This window comes from Moschus berezovskii, chromosome X (assembly GCF_049115385.1).
Source record: "Moschus berezovskii isolate FMDL1 chromosome X, NW_MosBer_1.0, whole genome shotgun sequence".
NCBI lineage: Eukaryota > Metazoa > Chordata > Mammalia > Artiodactyla > Moschidae > Moschus > Moschus berezovskii.
The window spans coordinates 56,911,061-56,929,875 of NC_142488.1; the positions used below are offsets into that span (position 1 = coordinate 56,911,061).

Below are 18,815 nucleotides of genomic sequence, written 5' to 3' on the forward strand. Positions count from 1 at the left end.
AGTTTGCTTTGAAAGTTTTTCTCCCATTCCTCAACGTCCCTTTTTGTGCAATAAGTGTGCATTTGCAAGCTTAGTACTTTTTATCTGCTGTGGGTCAGAAAACCAAATAATCAAGTTTGTTAGAGATACAGGTAAAATGATATGAATAGGCTCTATTTGAGAGTATACAGTGTATTCTGCTGACTTGAAATATATGAGCTTTCACCCTGTTACTATGAAAGTCTCAGATATAACAAATGAGACTCTAGGCCTAGAGGAGACACAGTCAATCTTTTAAGATAGGTTGATATGTTTTATAGACCAGTTAGACTAATATTAGGTGAAAATATCCAGGCTTTGAGAAAGAAAGAATTTTAAATATATTCAAATTGGTCACCTAGTACTATGAACTTTTTCTACAGCAATTAGCTTTTTAAAAACTTCTTCAAGAATAGGGGCCCACTTGAGAATCAGAAGAAGGCTACTAGCTCAGAAAAAAATATACATAAAAACATATCCTTAAAAGTTTGCATACAATTTTCAGAAGGTACCAAAGCCCCTGAACATATGTGGATTTCACATACCCCTAGGAAATGCTTCTCTAGAGGATAAATCAGGGGGAGGCACACACAGGAATCTCAGCAAAGCACTAAACATCAAAGAAAATATTTGTCTATCTGTGTAGCCAATTAAGCCTCAGAGAAAAAGATCATTTATACTGCGTTTCAATGATTAACTCCCAGTTTTAAAAAAACACATGAGGTTTCATCTTAGACCTGTACAGAGTCAGAAAAAAGAAATTTTCATCCTTATAAGAAGAAAAAGGCAGGAGAGGCAGCAAATTAAAGATTTTTTGTGAAACCATTAGAGAAATGAGTCACAGGACAAATGGTCAGACTCAAAGAGAGACAAGCATGCCTGCAGGGAGACACAGGACAGAAGCATTTACTTACTTGGGGCAGAGGTCACAGTAGGAACATTAAATTAGAAATTCTGATGAATCTCTGGGGGCCAAGTGGGGACTACTACGAGAATATGAAGTTTCTGGGGGCTGTACTCATAGGGAGTTCCCACCTTCTTGTAAGCTTTTTCTCTAGAAACCTAGGAGGGCTCTCACAGGGAAGTCAGGGAGAGAACCTGGAGAAAAAGCTCCCACAGTGGTACCGTCTGGGTTGCTGGGGTTCAGTGTCCTGGCTCCCTTAGTGAACAAAAGGCTTCACCTACAGAGGAAGGATTTCAAGTGAGGGCACTGAAATAATTTGACTAGTGCTATGGGAAGGGAGAAGCACCCAGCCTCAGCTTCCCTGTGTTACTCAAGGGAGAAAAAAGCCTTAATCTCAAGACAGAGAATCTCAAGGACACAGACTGAGGATACCAGAGGATACCTGCTACAGGCAGACAGGATAATAGTGGGCAGGGGCAAAATGCTCTATCTCTGAAGGCTACGCCCAAACATAGGACTACTACACACTCCTAAGACTGAGATGTAATCAGAAGAACAGAGAACACTATCCCTCCTAAATATCCTAAATACCCTTGCTGCTGCTGCTGCTGCTAAGTCACTCCAGTCGTGTCCGACTCTGTGTGACCCCATAGACGGAAGCCCACCAGGCTCCCCCATCCCTGGGATTCTCCAGGCAAGAACACTGGAGTGGGTTGCCATTTCCTTCTCCAATGTGTGAAATACCCTTACCACCACACTAAAGCCTCCAATGATAACAGTAGCTATACTAGAAGAGCTGCAAAAGACAAAATCTCTGAGGATAAGCATAAAGAAAAAGGTCAGGAGAGGAGACAAAAACAAGGTCACCAGAGGAATTTCAAGTCTCTGGTACCCATAGTAAGAACTAATTTCAAACACCCTTGTACACTGCTGGTGGGAATATAAACTGATGAAGCCCCTTTGGAAGACAGTCTGGCATTCTCTCAAGTGGTTAAACAGTAACCATAGGACTCAGCAACCCTACACCTAGGTGTTTTTGAAAACATATGTCCACCTAAAAACATGTATGTGAATGCTCACAGCATCATCATTCATAATATTCCAAAAATGGAGACAACCCAAATTTCTATCAACTAAAGAACTGATTTTTAAAATGTGATTATGCATATAATGGAATATCATTTGGTCATAAAACGGAAATGAAGTATTGATACATGCTACAACATGGATAAATCTTGAAAATGTTATGTTAAGTGAAAGAAGCCAGTCACAAAAGGTCATATATTGTATGATTCCATTTATATGGAATGTCCAGAATAGGCAAAACCATAGAAACAGAAATTAGATTAGTGGTTGCCAGTTGCTGGGAATGGGGTCTGGGGAGTTAACTGCTAATGGATAGGGTGTTTCTTTCTGGGGCGATGAAAATGTTGTAAATTTAGATTGTGGTAATGGTTACCCACACAACTCTGTGAATATACTAAAACCCCCTGAATTATACACTTTAAGTAGATGAACTGTATGCTGTAAGAATATTTCAAAAAAGATGATAAAAATGTTTTTTAAAAAGAACAATCCCTATGGTACTAATGACATCATCTGAAAGGCTTTGACATCCACTCTCACTTAGCAATAACAAGGCATTTCTCCTCTACCTCAATGGGATATCAGTAGAGACTGGGTTGGGAGCCTAGACTGTCGCCACTGTACATCAGTAATGCAGTACACCTGTTACCACACCACTCCCTGCTATAAGTGGAGGCAACAAAATGCAGAGTTCCACCCCTGCCAAGTAGTAATGAGTTACCCTTCCCCATTCCCAGAGAGAGAACAGAACTGCCTTCCTAGAGAGATAACAGAACTAAGATGAAGAATGTAGGGAAATCTGCAACTGGTGGTAAAAAGTCAGCACACCTCTTCCCCACCGGTCTGGTTATTATGGAGGCCTGCCAAGACAGATTTAAATAAGACTTAGTGTCTGGGCTTTCTTGGTGGTTCAGTGGTAAAGAGACAATCTGCCAGTGCCAGAGACATGGGTTTGATTCTTGATCCGGGAGGATCCCACATGCTTCAGAGCAACTAAGCCAGTGCACCACAACTATTGAGCCTGTGCTCTAGAGCCCAGGAGCCACAACTACTGAGCCCATGTGCTGATACTACTGAAGCCCACTTGCCCTACAGCCCATGTTCCGCAGCAAGAGAAGTCACAGAAATGAGAAGCCCACGCATTGCAACTAAATAGTAGGCCCTGCTCTCCACAACTAGAAAAACGCCTGTGCAACAATGAAGACCCAGCATGGCCCAAAATGAAATAAAAAAATAGAATTTAAAAAAGACCTGGTGTCTGTTAACATAATAACCCCTCAACCCCGCCCCATGAAAACCTAGCCCAGGATGCAACAGAAAATTTCTCAGAATACTAAGAACCAGGAATGAGAAGAGACTAATAAATAGACAACAACACTGAGATGACACAAATGTTTTAATTATCTGACAAGGATTTTAAAGCAGCCATTACAAAAATGCTTCAATGAGAAATTACAAACATACTTTTTTTTAAAAATGAAAGTTTCAGCAAAAAAATAAGAGGATATAAAGAATAACCAAATGGAAAATTTGAAATGAAATAATATAATAATCATGAACTCCTTATTTCCAAATTCAGACTTAAATTGAAGAAAGTAGGGAAAACCACTAGACCATTAAGGTATGACCTAAATCAAATCCCTTACAGTGAAAATGACAAATAGATTCAAGGGATTAGATCTGATAGAGAGAGGGCCTGAAGAACTTTGGACAGAGATTTGTAACATTGCACAGGAGGCAGTGATCAAGACCATCCCTAAGAAAAAGAAATGCAAAAAGGAAAAATGGTTGTCTGAGGAGGCCTTACAAAAAGCTGAGAAAGGAAGAGAAGCAAAAGACAAAGGAGAAAAGGAAAGATATACCCATTTGAATGCAGAGATCAAAAGAATAGCAAGGAGAGATAAGATAGCCTGCCTTCCTCAGTGATCAATGCAAAGAAATAGAGGAAAACAACAGAATGGGAAAGACCAGAGATCTCTTCAAGAAAATTAGAGATACCAAGGGAACATTTCATGCAAAGATGGGCACAATAAAGGACAAAAATGGTATGGACCTAACAGAAGCAGAAGATATTAAGAAGAAGTGGCAAGAATACACAGAAGAACTATACAAAACAGATCTTAATGACCCAGATAATCACGATGGCGTGATCACTGACCTAGAGTCAGACATCCTGGACTGTGAAGTCAAGTTGGCCTGTGGAAGCATCACTACGAACAAAGCTAGTGGAGCTGATGGAATTACAGTTGAGCTATTTCAAATCCTGAAAGATGATGCTGTGAAAGTGCTGCACTCAATATGCCAGCAAATCTGGAAAACTCAGCCGTGGCCACAGGACTGGAAAAGGTCAGTTTTCATTCCAATCCCCAAAAAAGGCAATGCCAAAGAATGCTCAAACTACAGCATACAACTGCACTCATCTCACACGCTAGTAAAGTCATGCTCAAAGTTCTGCAAGCCAGGCTTCAACAGTACGGGAACTGTGAACTTCCAGATGTTCAAGATGGATTGAGAAAAGGCAGAGGAACCAGAGATCAAATTGCCAACATCCACTGGATCATTGAAAAAGCAAGAGAGTTCCAGAAAGACATCTACTTCTGCTTTATTGACTATGCCAAAGCCTATGACTATGTGGATCACAACAAACTGGAAAATTCTTAAAGAAAAGGGAATACCAGACCACCTGACCTGACTCCTGAGAAATCTATATGCAGGTCAAGAAGCAACAGTTGAAATTGGAAACAGACTGGCTCCCAATCAGGAAAGGAGTTATGTCAAGGCTGTATATTGTCACCATGCTTATTTAACTTATATGCAGAGTACATCATGAGAAATGCCAGGCTGGATGAAGCACAATCAAGATTTCCAGGAAAAATATCAACAACCTCAGATATGCAGATGACACCACCCTTATGGAAGAAAGTGAAGAGGAACTAAAGAGCCTCTTGATGAAAGTGAAAGAGGAGAGTGAAAAAGTTGGCTTAAAATTCAACATTCAGAAAACTAAGATTATGGCATCTGCTCCTGTCACTTCATGGCAAATAGATGGAGAAACAGTGGAAACAGTGGCAGACTTTATTTTTTTGGGTTCCAAAATCACTGCAGATGGTGACTGCAGCCATGAAATTAAAAGATGCTTGCTCCTTGGAAGAAAAGCTATGACCAACCTAGACAGCATATTAAAAAGCAGAGACGTTACTTTGCTGACAAATTCCTTCTAGTCAAGGCTATGGTTTTTCCAGTAGTCATGTATGGATGTGAGAGTCGGACTGTAAAGAAAGCTGAGTGCCAAAGAATTGATGCTTTTGAACTGTGGTGTTGGAGAAGACTTTTGAGAGTCCCTTGGACTGCAAGGAGATCCAACCAGTCCATCCTAAAGGAAATCAGTCCTGAATATTCATTGGAAGGACTGATGCTGAAGCTGAAACTTCAATATTTTGGCCACTTGATGCAAAGAACCAACTCATTGGAAAAGACCCTGATGCTGGGAAAGACTGGAGGCAGGAGAAGGGGACAGCAGAGGATGAGATGGCTAGATGGCATCACTGATGCAATGGACATGAGTTTAAGTAGGCTTGGGGAGTTGGTGATGGACAGGGAAGCCTGGTGTGCTTCAGTCCATGGAGTCACAGAGAGTCGGACACAACTGAGGGACTGAACTGAACATAATAATTGACATAAATACATAGTATAGGCTCAATAGAATAATGGAATTAACAGAACAAAGAATCAGGGGACGGGAGCACCATGCTGGGAGTGGGTAGCGTAGGGTCAGAGGCCTGGGGTGCAGGCGTGGCTGTGGGACTTGGGCATCGTTCCCTGGCCCTCATATGCATGGCCCATGGGCTCCATGCTGCAAACTGGCAGTCCTTGGCCGGGCAGGGGCCAAGCGGGCATCCACTGAGCCTGTTGGCAGCCATGATCGTGAACTCAGTGCCCCGCCCTCTGCAGCCCTACCTGTGCCTCATGCAGTTAGACAAGCCCCTAGGAACCTGGCTGCTCTGTTTACCATATACTTGGAGCACTGGTCTGGCAGTGGACCCAGGTTGTCTCCCAGACTGGTACATGTTATCCCTCCTTGGCACTGGAGCTGTTCTGATGTGTGAAGCAGGCTGTACTATTAATGACATGTGGGACCAGGACTATGATAAAAAGGTTACAAGAACAGCAAGTCGCCCAATAGCTGCTGGAGACATTTCAACTTTTTGATCATTTGTTTTTCTTGGGGAACAGCTGACCTTGGCCCTGGGCATTCTTCTGTGTTTGAATTACTACAGCTCTTGGAGCAGCATCCCTACTTCTTGTCATCACCTACCTGCTAAAGAAAGGAATTACATACTGGCCTCAGTTAGCCTTGGGATTGACATTTAATTGGGGAGCATTACTTGGGTGGTCTGCTATCAAGGGCTCCTGTGAACCATCTGTTTGCCTTCCTCTTTATTTTTCTGGAATTATGTGGACTCTAATATATGATACTATCTATGCCCATCAGAATAAGAGAGACGATGCTTTGATCGGGCTTAAGTCCACAGCACTACAGTTCTGTGAAGACACCAAGAAGCGGCTCAATGGTTTCAGTGTGGCCTGCTGGGGGCGCTGCGCCTGGTAGGAGTGAAGAGCAGCCAGACTGCACCCTACTACACTGCCCTGGCTGCTATAGGAGCCCATGTGGCTCGTCAGATTTATACTCTGGACATCCACAGACCTGAAGAATGTTGGGGAAAGTTCACCTCCAACCAAACAACAGGATTAATAATTTTTTTAGGGACTGTCCTTAGGAATTTGTGGAAAGCAAAGGAGACCAATGAAACAAAGAAAAATATAGAAAACAGAATAGAAAATTAGCAAATTAAGTTTATCTAAGGATTTCTAAAACAAACTTTTACAAAACACTCTCAGGTCTTGTTACCACATAATTAGATTTGAGTAAGTCTTACAGTATGTTAATGAATTACAGACCAGTAAATGAAGTTTTAGAGTACTGTGGCCTAGATTTTAGTTCAAGTATGTACATGTCAGATTCTTCTCCTGTCACAGACACCAGGGACTTTGCAGGATTTGCAGTGACCTGGAGAATTTAAGTTAATGCTTTCTTCCTGTTTTAATTCTCACCTAGAATTACAGGAATCATATGATTTTTAGCACTTTAGCAAAAACCCCTCATATATGTCTCATCTGAATGAATGTCTCTTTAGGAAAATGGACTCTCTTTTTCAGGGAAAAATAAAAAGCTGCTACAGAAAGTTGGGGCTTACTGTTCTTTGCATTGACCTTTATTTACTGCCAAAAGCTGCAATTCAGGAAACCATTCAGGTTTTTATATTTTAGGAGAAATTTAAGTAAGTAAATAAAAATTTTTACCTACTACCCCCCCAAAAAAAAAACAAATCAGGGAACAAGAGAAATTAATCTAACCAACAGAAAGAATATACACTGGAAAAAATGAGTCTCAAGGATCTGTGGGAAAATAACAAAAGATCTAACATTCAAGCAACTGAAGTCTCAAAAGAAGAAGAGAAAAAAAGGTGAAGCTGAAAAATAGCTGAAGAAATAATGGTTGAAAATTTCACGAACTTGGCAGAAGATATAAACTTAGATTATACAATCTAACGTAGAATCAAATCTCAAACAGGATAAATCCAAAGAAATTCATGCCTAGGTATGCAGTTGTAAAGTTTTCTTTGGAAAACTAAAGATGACAAAAAATCTTGAAGGCAACTGGAAAAGAAATGACTGATTACCTATAGGAGAGCAACCATTTGAATGAGAACAGATTTCTCATTAGAAACCATGGAGGCAAGAAGGAACTAGCACATTTTTCAAGTGCTGAAAAAAAAAAGTTTTATCAAACCAGAATTCTATATCAAGTGAAAATATCCTTCAGGTGAAACCAAGACATTCTCAAATGAATGAAAACTAAGAGAATTTATCACTAGCAGACTTCCACTAAAAGAACAGCTAAATGGAGTTCTTCATAGTGAAAGGAAACAAAAGGAGTAAGTTGGAATATCAGGAATAAGAAAGAACAAGAGAATAAAAATATGGGTAAATAAAACAGATTACTCCTTTTCCCTTGAATTTTATAATAATATTTTATGGTTGAAGCAAATATTCTAACATTGTCTAATATAGTTCTCAATGTATGTAGAGAAAATATTTAAATAATTATATCATAAAAGTAGGGGGTGGATAAACAAACCTAAATGGTGGTAGCCTTCCTTTACTTCACTCAAAATAGTATATATAAAATATAAAGAACAGTAGACTGATAAGTCATTTTGGAAGATGGTCCTCTCTTTAAAAGGTTGCTTCTCAAGAGCAACCACTAAAAATCTACACAAAGATATATGTGTCTTTAAATCTTAAAGCCACCATAGAAAAATCAATATGGGGGAAATTCCCTGGTGGTCCAGTGGTCGGGACTCTGCTTTCACTGCTGAGGGCTCAGGTTCAATCCCTGGTTGGGGAACTAAGATTCTGTAAGCTGCATGCCACAGCCAAAAAAAGAAAAAAAAATCAACATGGAATTTTAAAAAATATTCAAGTAATCCACAAGACAGAAAATAAAAGAGGAAAAAAATAACCCAGAGAAAATAAATAGAACAGTAAAATGGCAGACTTAAACCAAATCATAATAAAAATTACATTAAATATAAATGCTTTAAATATGCCAATAAAGAGACAGAGATTTAAAGAGTAGAGTAAAAAATGACCCAACTATATAAGAAACTCATTTCAAATAAAAATCATATGTGTAAATTAAAAGTAAAAGGATGGAAAAATTTACCATATACCATGTAAACATGAATCAAAAGAAAGCCAGAAACAATATTAGTATTAGATAGTATAGACTTCAGGAAAAATAAAATTACCAAAGACAAAGGTACAGCAATCCTAAATATGTATGCAGTTAACAATAGAACTTAAAAATACACAAAGTAAATCTGATAGAAATGAAAGGAGATAGAGGCAAATCCACGAATACAGTTGGAGACTGCTACAGCCCTCTCTAAACAACTGATAATACTACTAGGCAGAAAATCAGCCAGGATACAGAAGAGTACCATCAACCAATAGGACCCAACAGCAGCATAATACATATTGTTTTCAAGTGCCCATGAAATATTCGCCAAGATAAACCGTATCTTGTGCCAGAAAACAAACCTTGACACCTGTAAAAGAACTAAAACCATACAGATTATGTTCTGTGACAAAAGTGAACTCAAACTAGATTTCAGTAACAGAAAGATGGCAAGAAAAGTCTCCAAATGCTCGAAAACTAAACACTTTTCTAAATAATACACGTATCAAAGAGGAATTCTCAAGGAAAACAAAAATACTGAAATGGATGAAAATGAAAATAAACATACCAAAATTAAAGGGGTGAAGCTAAGCAGTATTTAAAGGGAAATTTACAGCACTAAAATTCTTATATTAGAAAAAAGGAAAACTTTCAAAGCCTAAGCATCAACCTCAAGAGTCTAGAAAAAAGTACAAAATAAAACTAAAGCAAAAAGGAAGAAAATAATAAATATAAGAGCAGAAATCAACAGAAATTGAAGAGAGAAAAATAAGAGATAATTTCACTGATTACAGACTGACTTTGCCAACATGATATATTATGTAGTATTGGATTATAACCCAAAGTATAAAATAAATATACATGAGTTCATACAGATATAAATAAGTTATTAAATAAAATTTTTAAATGGTGGAAGCATCTAAGAATATTTTTATAATTGCTTACTTTTGGGAAACAATCAGACGATCTAATATAAAGCTCTAGCACATAAAATTTCAATAAATGGAACCTATGAGAGGTAGATGTGATAATGTCCATGTTATAACAACAAAACAAATTACCTCAGAGAGATGAAATAAACCAGCAAAACATGGAATCATTTTAATGCCATGGCTAGTTTTCCTATACAATATCAGGTTCTTTCTTTTGTAACAGAATGGGGCATACAAATGAAAAAAATTTGCTTCCAGTAGCCCAGGTCTTCAATCTTTTGCAAAAGAATGATATTCTAACTTGGAGGCAGTAGGCCTTGCAACCCAAAGCTCTCAAGTCACTTTACGTTCTAGGACTGGTTGTCCTAAGTGGGAAAGTAGCAAGGTTTCTTTCTCATCAAATCTGGAGTCAAAGCCTACCCTGGATAGATGGGAACTATGTTTTGCCCCTGTTTATGTGTATTTTATTTCCTAAGTTTTTCTGTATGACACAGACACATATAAATACACACTGATAGTCTACTGTGCCCAGAAAGATCCCTGACAAAAGACAGAAAAGTGACCTCTGAGAAAGGGAGAAATGCTCTCTCTGACACCTGAAAGCAATGCCTCCCCGCACCACACCTACATGAGGTCAAATGGAACCTGGCCTTGTTTCTAATAATAGAAAATGGCAAACATGATAGGACATCATTCTCATGATAATGTCATATAAGCCTCAGTCAGACTGGAGCAAAAGACTCTCCTCTCACTGGATTTCAAAGTAGGCTACTGTGTTTTGAGAGGACCCATGGAGAAGGCCACATGGCAAAGAACTACAAGCAACCTAGGAGTGGAGGGCGGTCCTCTACCAAAAGCCAACAATGACAACAAACAGGGACCTCTCAGTACTCCAGCCAGAAGATGAATTCTGCCAGCAACTTGAATGAACTTAGAAACAAATTCTTCCCTAGTCAAACTTCCAGATGAGAACACAGCCCAGCCAGCACACTGACTGCAGCCTTGAAAGACCTTGAACAGAGAGAATCTAGTCACACTGTAGCCAGACTCCTGACCCACAGAAACTGATAATAAATGTGTGCTTCTTTAAGCCATTAACTTTGTGATAACATATAATGCTGCAATAGTTTACTAATACATTCTCTTTTCCTTTGCAGCCAAGGAAGACTACTTATAGTAGAAATGAAGATAGGCAAGATCAGTTTCTCATCATTCAATTATCACAGAGGAAAGTCTGTAAGATCCACTAAACTATTCCCAAATCCAAGTACAACTCTGGCACTTTGCTGCTCTTGAGGCAGAAGAGGACCAGCCTCACAAGGACTGGGCCATTTTTCCTGGCTTGGGGGTAGTACACTGAAGGCTGTGAACATTTACCATAGCCCCAAAGATCTCCAACCCAATCTTTTCCTTCTCTATCAATGACTTCTTCATCTACCCTTTCTGTATTGCCTCCCACTTACCAACTTAGCTCTTTCCTATCATAGGCCAGATCATTGGCTCTTTTGGTCCATCCCAATTCTCTGGCTTACTCTGACTTCTTGGCTAGGGGAGGATTTATATTCTAAAGCCAGGCACTTAGGTGCCATTATCAAAATGAAAGCAGAGTGTAGACCACTGTTTTCCCAAAGGAAAGATAAAATGGCATCTTTCTTGAAAAAAAAAAAGACTTGTTTTCATCAGAAATACAAGCCTATTCACTGGAACATAGTTTACTCCTCACATCTCTAAGACCTGGGTATTGTAGATATGTAGGCAGAAGGTAGCTGTCTAATTTTTAAGTCTAAAAATTTAATATCTGATCTTACCTCAGCAGGCTTCTTGCGTTCATTTGGCATTTTTGACTTGCTCCTATACATTGAGCCAAAAGTAGAGGAAGTGGAAGGATCTGTAAAAGATAATTAGAGAAAATACTGAGACTTATTACCTGCTATTATAACTAAATGTCATCCAAGAGCATGTGAAATACATGATGGAGAAGAGCACAGTGACCTCATATCACTGAAGAAAATAGTTAAATTGCAACCACAAAAGTCTCATAAAGGAGTTTAATGACATTTATAGGTGACATCCCAGGCTGCAAAAGCTTCAACAATGCTAATACTGAGGAGATTCAATTTAGTATAATCATACTTCATTATAATTTATAACAAGACAATTTATGTTCCATCCAGAGAAAAAGTATCTGCAAAACCAACTGAAAAAACTAAAAATGTGGAGAAAGTAATCTGCCTATCCTTCAGTATTTTTCCAAATGCTACTGTTAATAAAGTTGTTGTCTTTTACAAATGATGACTCATCTAAACAGTACCTCAGCTAAAATAAAACTGTAGGGTCTACAATTTATGCTCTTACACTTTTCTCTCTAGAAAAGCACTGTTCCATTGGTAGATGAGGCTTTTGTTGCCTGGGTAAATAAAAAGTGCAAAACAAAATGCTGTATGACACACAAAACCAATTTTCTCATCTAACTTACCTATGTCTAATGGAATTGAAACAAGTAAGAAAAATGGTACCCCCAAGCTTTTCTTCTTAGAAACATTATTTTTTAACCCATTGAAAGACAAATGAAACAGCTTGTTCTCAAGTCAAAGAAACTCTCAAAGATTATAGATACACAGTTACCAGCTGTTGGCTGGTTCTACTCACTGTCCTCTGAACTGTCACTGCTGCTGATATTTCTATGGCGTTTCATCCTGGAGCATCCTAGGAAAGAGAAGGCAACACTGAATAAATACTCAACACACAGATCCATCCCATAGGGCAGTCAACACTGCTCAAGAAGCAGCAGCAGGTGAATTACACAAATCAAATTATTTTGTTAAGAATATTCTCAAATGACCTAGAGTGGTGGGAGAAGAATTCTACCAAATTCTCCCCAATACAGAGTGTGTCAAAGACTGGGCGAGGCCACATACTAGATTTAGGAGGAAATCTAAGCTGTAGAGGATGAATGATATATGACTGGCAAGAGCCACAAATTATCCACCCAAACAAAGAGGGGCAGCCACAGAGTCATTATCAGTCAGGGATCCCCAATAAGAGATGAGCAAGAAAGGAAAAGCAGTTACAAAGGTAGAGCTGTCAAAGGCCAAGGCTGAAAGGCAGGAGACAAGGCTGGCTGAAGAAACAAGTGAGGCATGTCCCATTTTTGAAAGCACAGGACAGTTCAGTCGCTCAGTCATGCCCGATTCTCTGCGACCCTATGGACTGCAGTATGCCAGGCCTCCCTATCCATCACCAACTCCCAGAGTTTACGCAAACTCATGTCCATTGAGTCAGTGATGCCATCCAACCATTTCATACTCTGCCGTCCCCTTCTCCTCCCGCCTTCAATCTCTCCCAGCATTTGGGCCTTTTCAAATGAGTTAGTTCTTTGCATCAGGTGGCCAAAGTATTGGAGCTTCAGCTTCAGCATCAGTCTTTCCAATGAATATTTAGGACTGATTTCCTTTAGGATGGACCGGTTGGATCTCCTTGCAGTCCAAGGGACTCTCAAGACTCTTCTCCAACACCACAGTTCAAAAGCATCAATTCTTTGGCGCCCAGCTTTCTTTACAGTCCCACTCTCACCCATACATGACTACAGGAAAAAACTATAGCTTTGATTAGACAGACCTTTGTTGGCAAAGTAATGTCTCTACTTTTTTTTTTTTAATTTATTTATTTTAATTGGGGGTTTTCCTTGTGGCTCAGCTGGTAAAGAATCTGCCCGCAAGGCGGGAGACCTGGGTTCGATCCCTGGATTGGGAAGATCCCCTGGAGAAGGGAAAGGCTACTCACTCCAGTATTCTGGCCAGGAGAATTCCATGGACTGTATAGTCTATGGGGTCGCAAAGAGTCGGACACGACTGAGCGACTTTCACTTCACATTTTAATTGGAGGCTAATTACTTTACATTATTGTATTGGTTTTGCCATACATTGACATGAATCTGCCCCGGGTGTACGTGTGTTCCCCACTATGAACCCCCCTCCCACCTCCTTCCCCATCCCATCCCTCTGGTTCATCCCAGTACACCAGCCCCGAGCATCCTGTACCATACATCGAACATGGACTGGCGATTCGTTTCACATGTGATAATATACATGTTTCAGTGCCATTCTCCCAAGTCATCCCACCCTCGCCCTCTCCTACAGAGTCCAAAAGACTGTTCTATACATCTGTGTCTCTTTTGCTGTCTTGTATACAGGGTTATCTTTATCATCTTTCTAAATTCCATATATATGCGTTAGTATACTGTATTGGTGTTTTTCTTTCTGGCTTACTTCACTCTGTATAATAGGCTCCAGTTTCATCCACCTCATTAGAACTGATTCAAATGCATTCTTTTTAATTGCTGAGTAATACTCCATTGTGTATATGTACCACAACTTTCTTATCCATTCGTCTGCAGATGGACATCTAGGTTGCTTCCATGTCCTGGCTATTATAAACAGTGCTGCGATAAACATTGGAGTACATGTGTCTCTTTCAATTCTGGTTTCCTTGGTGTGTATGCCCAGGAGTGCAACTGGTGCGTCGTATGGCAGTTCTGTTTCCAGTTTTCTAAGGAATCTCCACACTGATCTCCATGCTGTCTAGGTTGGTCATAGCTTTTCTTCCAAGGAGCAAGCATCTTTTAATTTCATGGCTGCAGTCACCATCTGCAGTGATTTTGGAGCAAAGAAAAATAAAGTCTGTCACAGTTTCCATTGTTTCCCCATCTATTTGCCAAGAAGTGATGGAACCAGATGCCATGATCTTAGTTTTCTGAATGTTGAATTTTAAGCCAACTTTTCACTCTCCTCTTTCACTTTCATCAAGAGGCTCTTTGGTTCTTCTTCACTTTCTGCCATAAGGGTGGTGTCATCTGCATATCTGAGGTGATTGATATTTCTCCTGGCAATCTTGATTCCAGCTTATGCTTCATCCAGCCCAGCATTCCTCATGATGTTCTCTGCATATAAATTAAATAAGCAGGGTGACAATATACAGCCTTCATGTACTCCTTTCCCGATTTAGAACCAGTCTGTTTTTCCATGTCCAGTTTCAACTGTTGCTTCCTGATCTGCATACAGATTTCTCAAGAGGCAGGTCAGGTGGTCTGGTATTCCCATCTCTTTAAGAATTTCCCAGTATTTGTTGTGATCCACACAGTCAAAGGCTTTGGCATAGGCAGTAAAGCAGAAGTAGATGTTTTTCTGGAACTCTTTCTTTTTCAATGATCCAACAGATGTTGGCAATTTGATCTCTGGTTCCTGTGCCTTTTCTAAATCCATCTTGAACATCTGGAAGTTCATGGTTCACGTACTGTTGAAGCCTGGCTTGGAGAATTTTGAGCATCACTTTGCTAGCATGTGAGATGAGTGCAACTGTGCAGTAGTTTGAGCATTCCTTGGCATTGTCTTTCTTCTGGACTGGAATGAAAAGTGACCTTTTCCAGTCCTGTGGCCACTGCTGAGTTTTCCAAATTTGCTGGCTTATTGAGTGCAGCACTTTCCCCTTGTAGCTCAGTAGGTAAAGAATCTGCCTGCAGTGCAGGAGACCCAGGTTCAAGCCCTGGGTTGGGAAGATCCCCTGGAGAAGGAAATGGTGACTCACTCCAGTACCCTTGCCTGGAAGATCTCATGGACAGAGGAGCCTGGTGGGTTGCAACCAAGGGGTCGCAAAGAGTCGGGCATGACTGAGCAACTAACACTTACTTTCACAGCATCATCGTTTAGGATTTGAAATAGCGCAACTGGAATTCCATCACCTTCACTAGCGTTGTTCGTAGTGACGCTTCCTAAGGCCCATTTGACTTTGCATTCTAGAATGTCTGGCTCTAGGTGAGTGATCACACCATCGTGATTATCTGAGTCATTATGATCTGTTTTGCATAGCTCTTCTGTGTATTCTTGCCACCTCTTCTTAATATCTTCTGCTTCTGTTAGGTCCATACCATTTCTGTCCTTTATTGTGCCCATCTTTGCATGAAACATTCCCTTGGTATCTCTAATTTTCTTGAAGAGATCTCTCAGTTCAGTTCAGTTGCTCAGTCATGTCCGACTCTCCGCGACCCCATGAATCACAGCACGCCAGGCCTCCCTGTCCATCACCAACTATCAGAGTTCACTTAAACTCATGTCCACAGAGTCAGTGATGCCATCCAGCCATCTCATTCTCTGTCATCCCCTTCTCCCCCCGCCCCCAACCTTTCCCAGCATCAGAGTCTTTTCCAGTGAGTCAACTCGTTGCATGAGGTGGCCAAAGTATTGCAGTTTCAGCTTTAGCATCAGTCCTTCCAATGAACACCCAGGATTGATCTCCTTTAGAATGGAAAGGTTGGATCTCCTTGCAGTCCAAGGGACTCTCAAGAGTCTTCTCCAGCACCACAGTTCAAAAGCATCAATTCTTCGGCGATCAGCTTTCTTCACAGTCCAACTCTCACATCCATACATGACCATGGGAAAAACCATAGCCTTGACTAGACGGACCTTGGTTGGCAAAGTAATGTCTCTGCTTTTTAATATATTATCAAGGTTGGTCATAACTTTCCTTCCAAGGAGTAAGTGTCTTTTAATTTCATGGCTGCAATCAGCATCCGCAGTGATTTTGGAGCTCCAAAAAATAAAGTCTGACGCTGTTTTCACTGTTTTTCCATCTATTTCCCATGAAGTGATGGGACCAGATGCCATGATCTTTGTTTTCTGAATGTTGAGTTTCAGGCCAACTTTTTCACTCTCCTCTTTCACTTTCATCAAGAGGCTTTTTAGTTCCTCTTCACTTTCTGCCATAAGGGTAGTGTCATCTGCATATCTGAGGTTATTGATATTTCTCCCAGCAATCTTGATTCCACCTTGTGCTTCTTCCAGCCCAGCGTTCCTCATGATGTACTCTGCATAGAAGTTAAATAAGCAAGGTGACAATATACAGCCTTGACGCACTCCTTTTCCTATTTGGAACCAGTCTGTTGTTCCATGTACAGTTCTGACTGTTGCTTCCTGACCTGCATACAGGTTTCTCAAGAGGCAGGTCAGGTGGTCTGGTATTCCCATCTCTTTCAAAATGTTCCACAGTTTATTGTGATCCATACAGTCAAAGGCTTTGGCATAGTCAATGAAGCAGAAATAGATGTTTTTCTGGAACTCTCTTGCTTTCACCATGATCCAGCGGATGTTGGCAATTTGATCTCTGGTTCCTCTGCCCTTTCTAAAACCTGCTTGAACATCTGGGAGTTCACGGTTCACATATTGCTGAAGCCTGGCTTGGAGAATTTTGAGCATGACTTTACTAGCGTGTGAGATGAGTGCAACTGTGTGGTAGTTTGAGCATTCTTTGGCATTGCCTTTCTTTGGGATTGGAATGAAGACTGACCTTTTCCAGTCCTGTGGCCACGGCTGAGTTTTCCAAACGTGCCGGCATATTGAGTGCAGCACTTTCACAGAATCATCTTTCAAGATTTGAAATAGCTCAACTGGAATTCCATCACCTCCACTAGCTTTGTTCATAGTGATGCTTTCTAAGGCCCACTTGACTTCACATTCCAAGATGTCTGGCTCTAGGTCAGTGATCACGTTATCGTGACTATCTTGGTCGTGAAGATCTTTTTTGTACAGTTCTTCTGTGTATTCTTGCCACCTCTTCTTAATATCTTCTGCTTCTGTTAGGTCCATACCATTTCTGTCCTTTATCGTTCCCATTCTGTTGTTTTCCTCTATTTCTTTGCATTGATCACTGAGGAAGGCAGGCTATCTTATCTCTCCTTGCTATTCTTTTGATCTCTGCATTCAAATGGGTATATCTTTCCATTTCTCCTTTGCCTTTTGCTTCTTTTCTCAGCTATTTGTAAGGCCTCCTCAGACAACCATTTTGCCTTTTTAAAATAACAGGGAAGGAACACAACCCTGCCCATCAACAGAAAATTTGATTAAAGATTTACTGAGCACGCCCCCACCCATCAGAACAAGACCCAGTTTACCCCTCAGTCAGTCTCTCACATCAGGAAGCTTCCTTAAGCCTCTTATCCTTCTCCATCAGAGTGCAGACAGGCTGAAAGCCACAATCACAGAAAACTAACCAATCTGATCACATGGACCACAGCCTTGTCTAACTCAATGAAACCATGAGCCATGCCACGTAAGGTCACCCAAGACGGACGGGTCATAGTTCTGACAAAACGTGGTCCACTGGAGAAGAGAATGGCAAACCACGTCAGTATTCTTACCGTGAGAACCCCATGAACTGCATGAAAAGGCAAAAAGATAAGACAATGAAAGATGAACTCCCCAGGTCGGTAGGGGCCTAATATGCTACTGGAGATCAGTGGAGAAATAACTCCAGAAACAATGAGACGGATCCAAAGCAAAACCAACACCCAGTTGTGGATGTGACTGGTGATAGATGCAAGGTCCGATGCTGTAAAGAGCAATATTGCATAGGAACCTGGAATGTTAGGTCCATGAATCAAGGCAAATTGGAAGTGGTCAAACAGGAAATGGCAAGAGTGAATGTTGACATTTTAGGAATCAGCGAGCTAAAATGGACTGGAATGGGTGAATTTAATTCAGATGACCATTATATCTACTACTGTGGGCAAGACTCCCTTAGAAGAAATGGAGTAGTTATCATAGTCAACAAAAGAGTCCAAAAGGCAGTACTTGGATATAATCTCAAAAACAACAGAATGATCTCTGTCTGTTTCCAAGGCAAACCATTCAATATCACAGTAATCCAAGTCTATGCCCTGACCAGTAATGCTAAAGAAGCTGAGGCTGAATGGTTCTATGAAGACCTATAAGACCTTCTAGAACTAACAACCAGAAAAGATGTCCTTTTCATTACAGGGGACTGGAATGCAAAAGTAGGAAGTTAAGAAATACCTGGAGTAACAGGCAAATTTGGCCTTGGAGCACGGAATGAAGCAGGGCAAAGGCTAATAGAGTTTTGCCAAGAGAATGCACTGGTCATAGCAAACACCCTCTTCCAACAACCCAAGAGACAACTCTACATATGGACATCACCAGATGGTCAATACTGAAATCAGATTGATTATATTCTTTGCAGCCAAAGATGGAGAAGCTCTATACAGTCAGCAAAAACAAGACTGGGA

At 40.5% G+C, this 18,815-nt stretch overlaps 2 protein-coding genes across 2 annotated transcripts in view; one reads left to right on the forward strand and one right to left on the reverse strand.

Moving 5' to 3' along the window:
- Window positions 1–18,815, reverse strand: part of JADE3 (jade family PHD finger 3) — a 150,709-nt gene that overhangs the window by 56,084 nt on the left and 75,810 nt on the right. The window contains exons 3-4 of the mRNA XM_055393892.2: window positions 12,392–12,448; window positions 11,551–11,630 (exon numbers count right to left, since the gene is read on the reverse strand). Of these exons, the coding sequence (XP_055249867.2) occupies window positions 11,551–11,630; window positions 12,392–12,448 (137 nt within the window). The remainder of the gene's footprint in view (window positions 1–11,550; window positions 11,631–12,391; window positions 12,449–18,815) is intronic.
- Window positions 868–6,853, forward strand: LOC129535231 (4-hydroxybenzoate polyprenyltransferase, mitochondrial). The gene is given in 5 exon segments (XM_088833974.1): window positions 868–1,059; window positions 5,799–5,814; window positions 5,817–6,282; window positions 6,284–6,591; window positions 6,594–6,853. Coding segments are annotated over 5 exon segments (1,242 nt in total).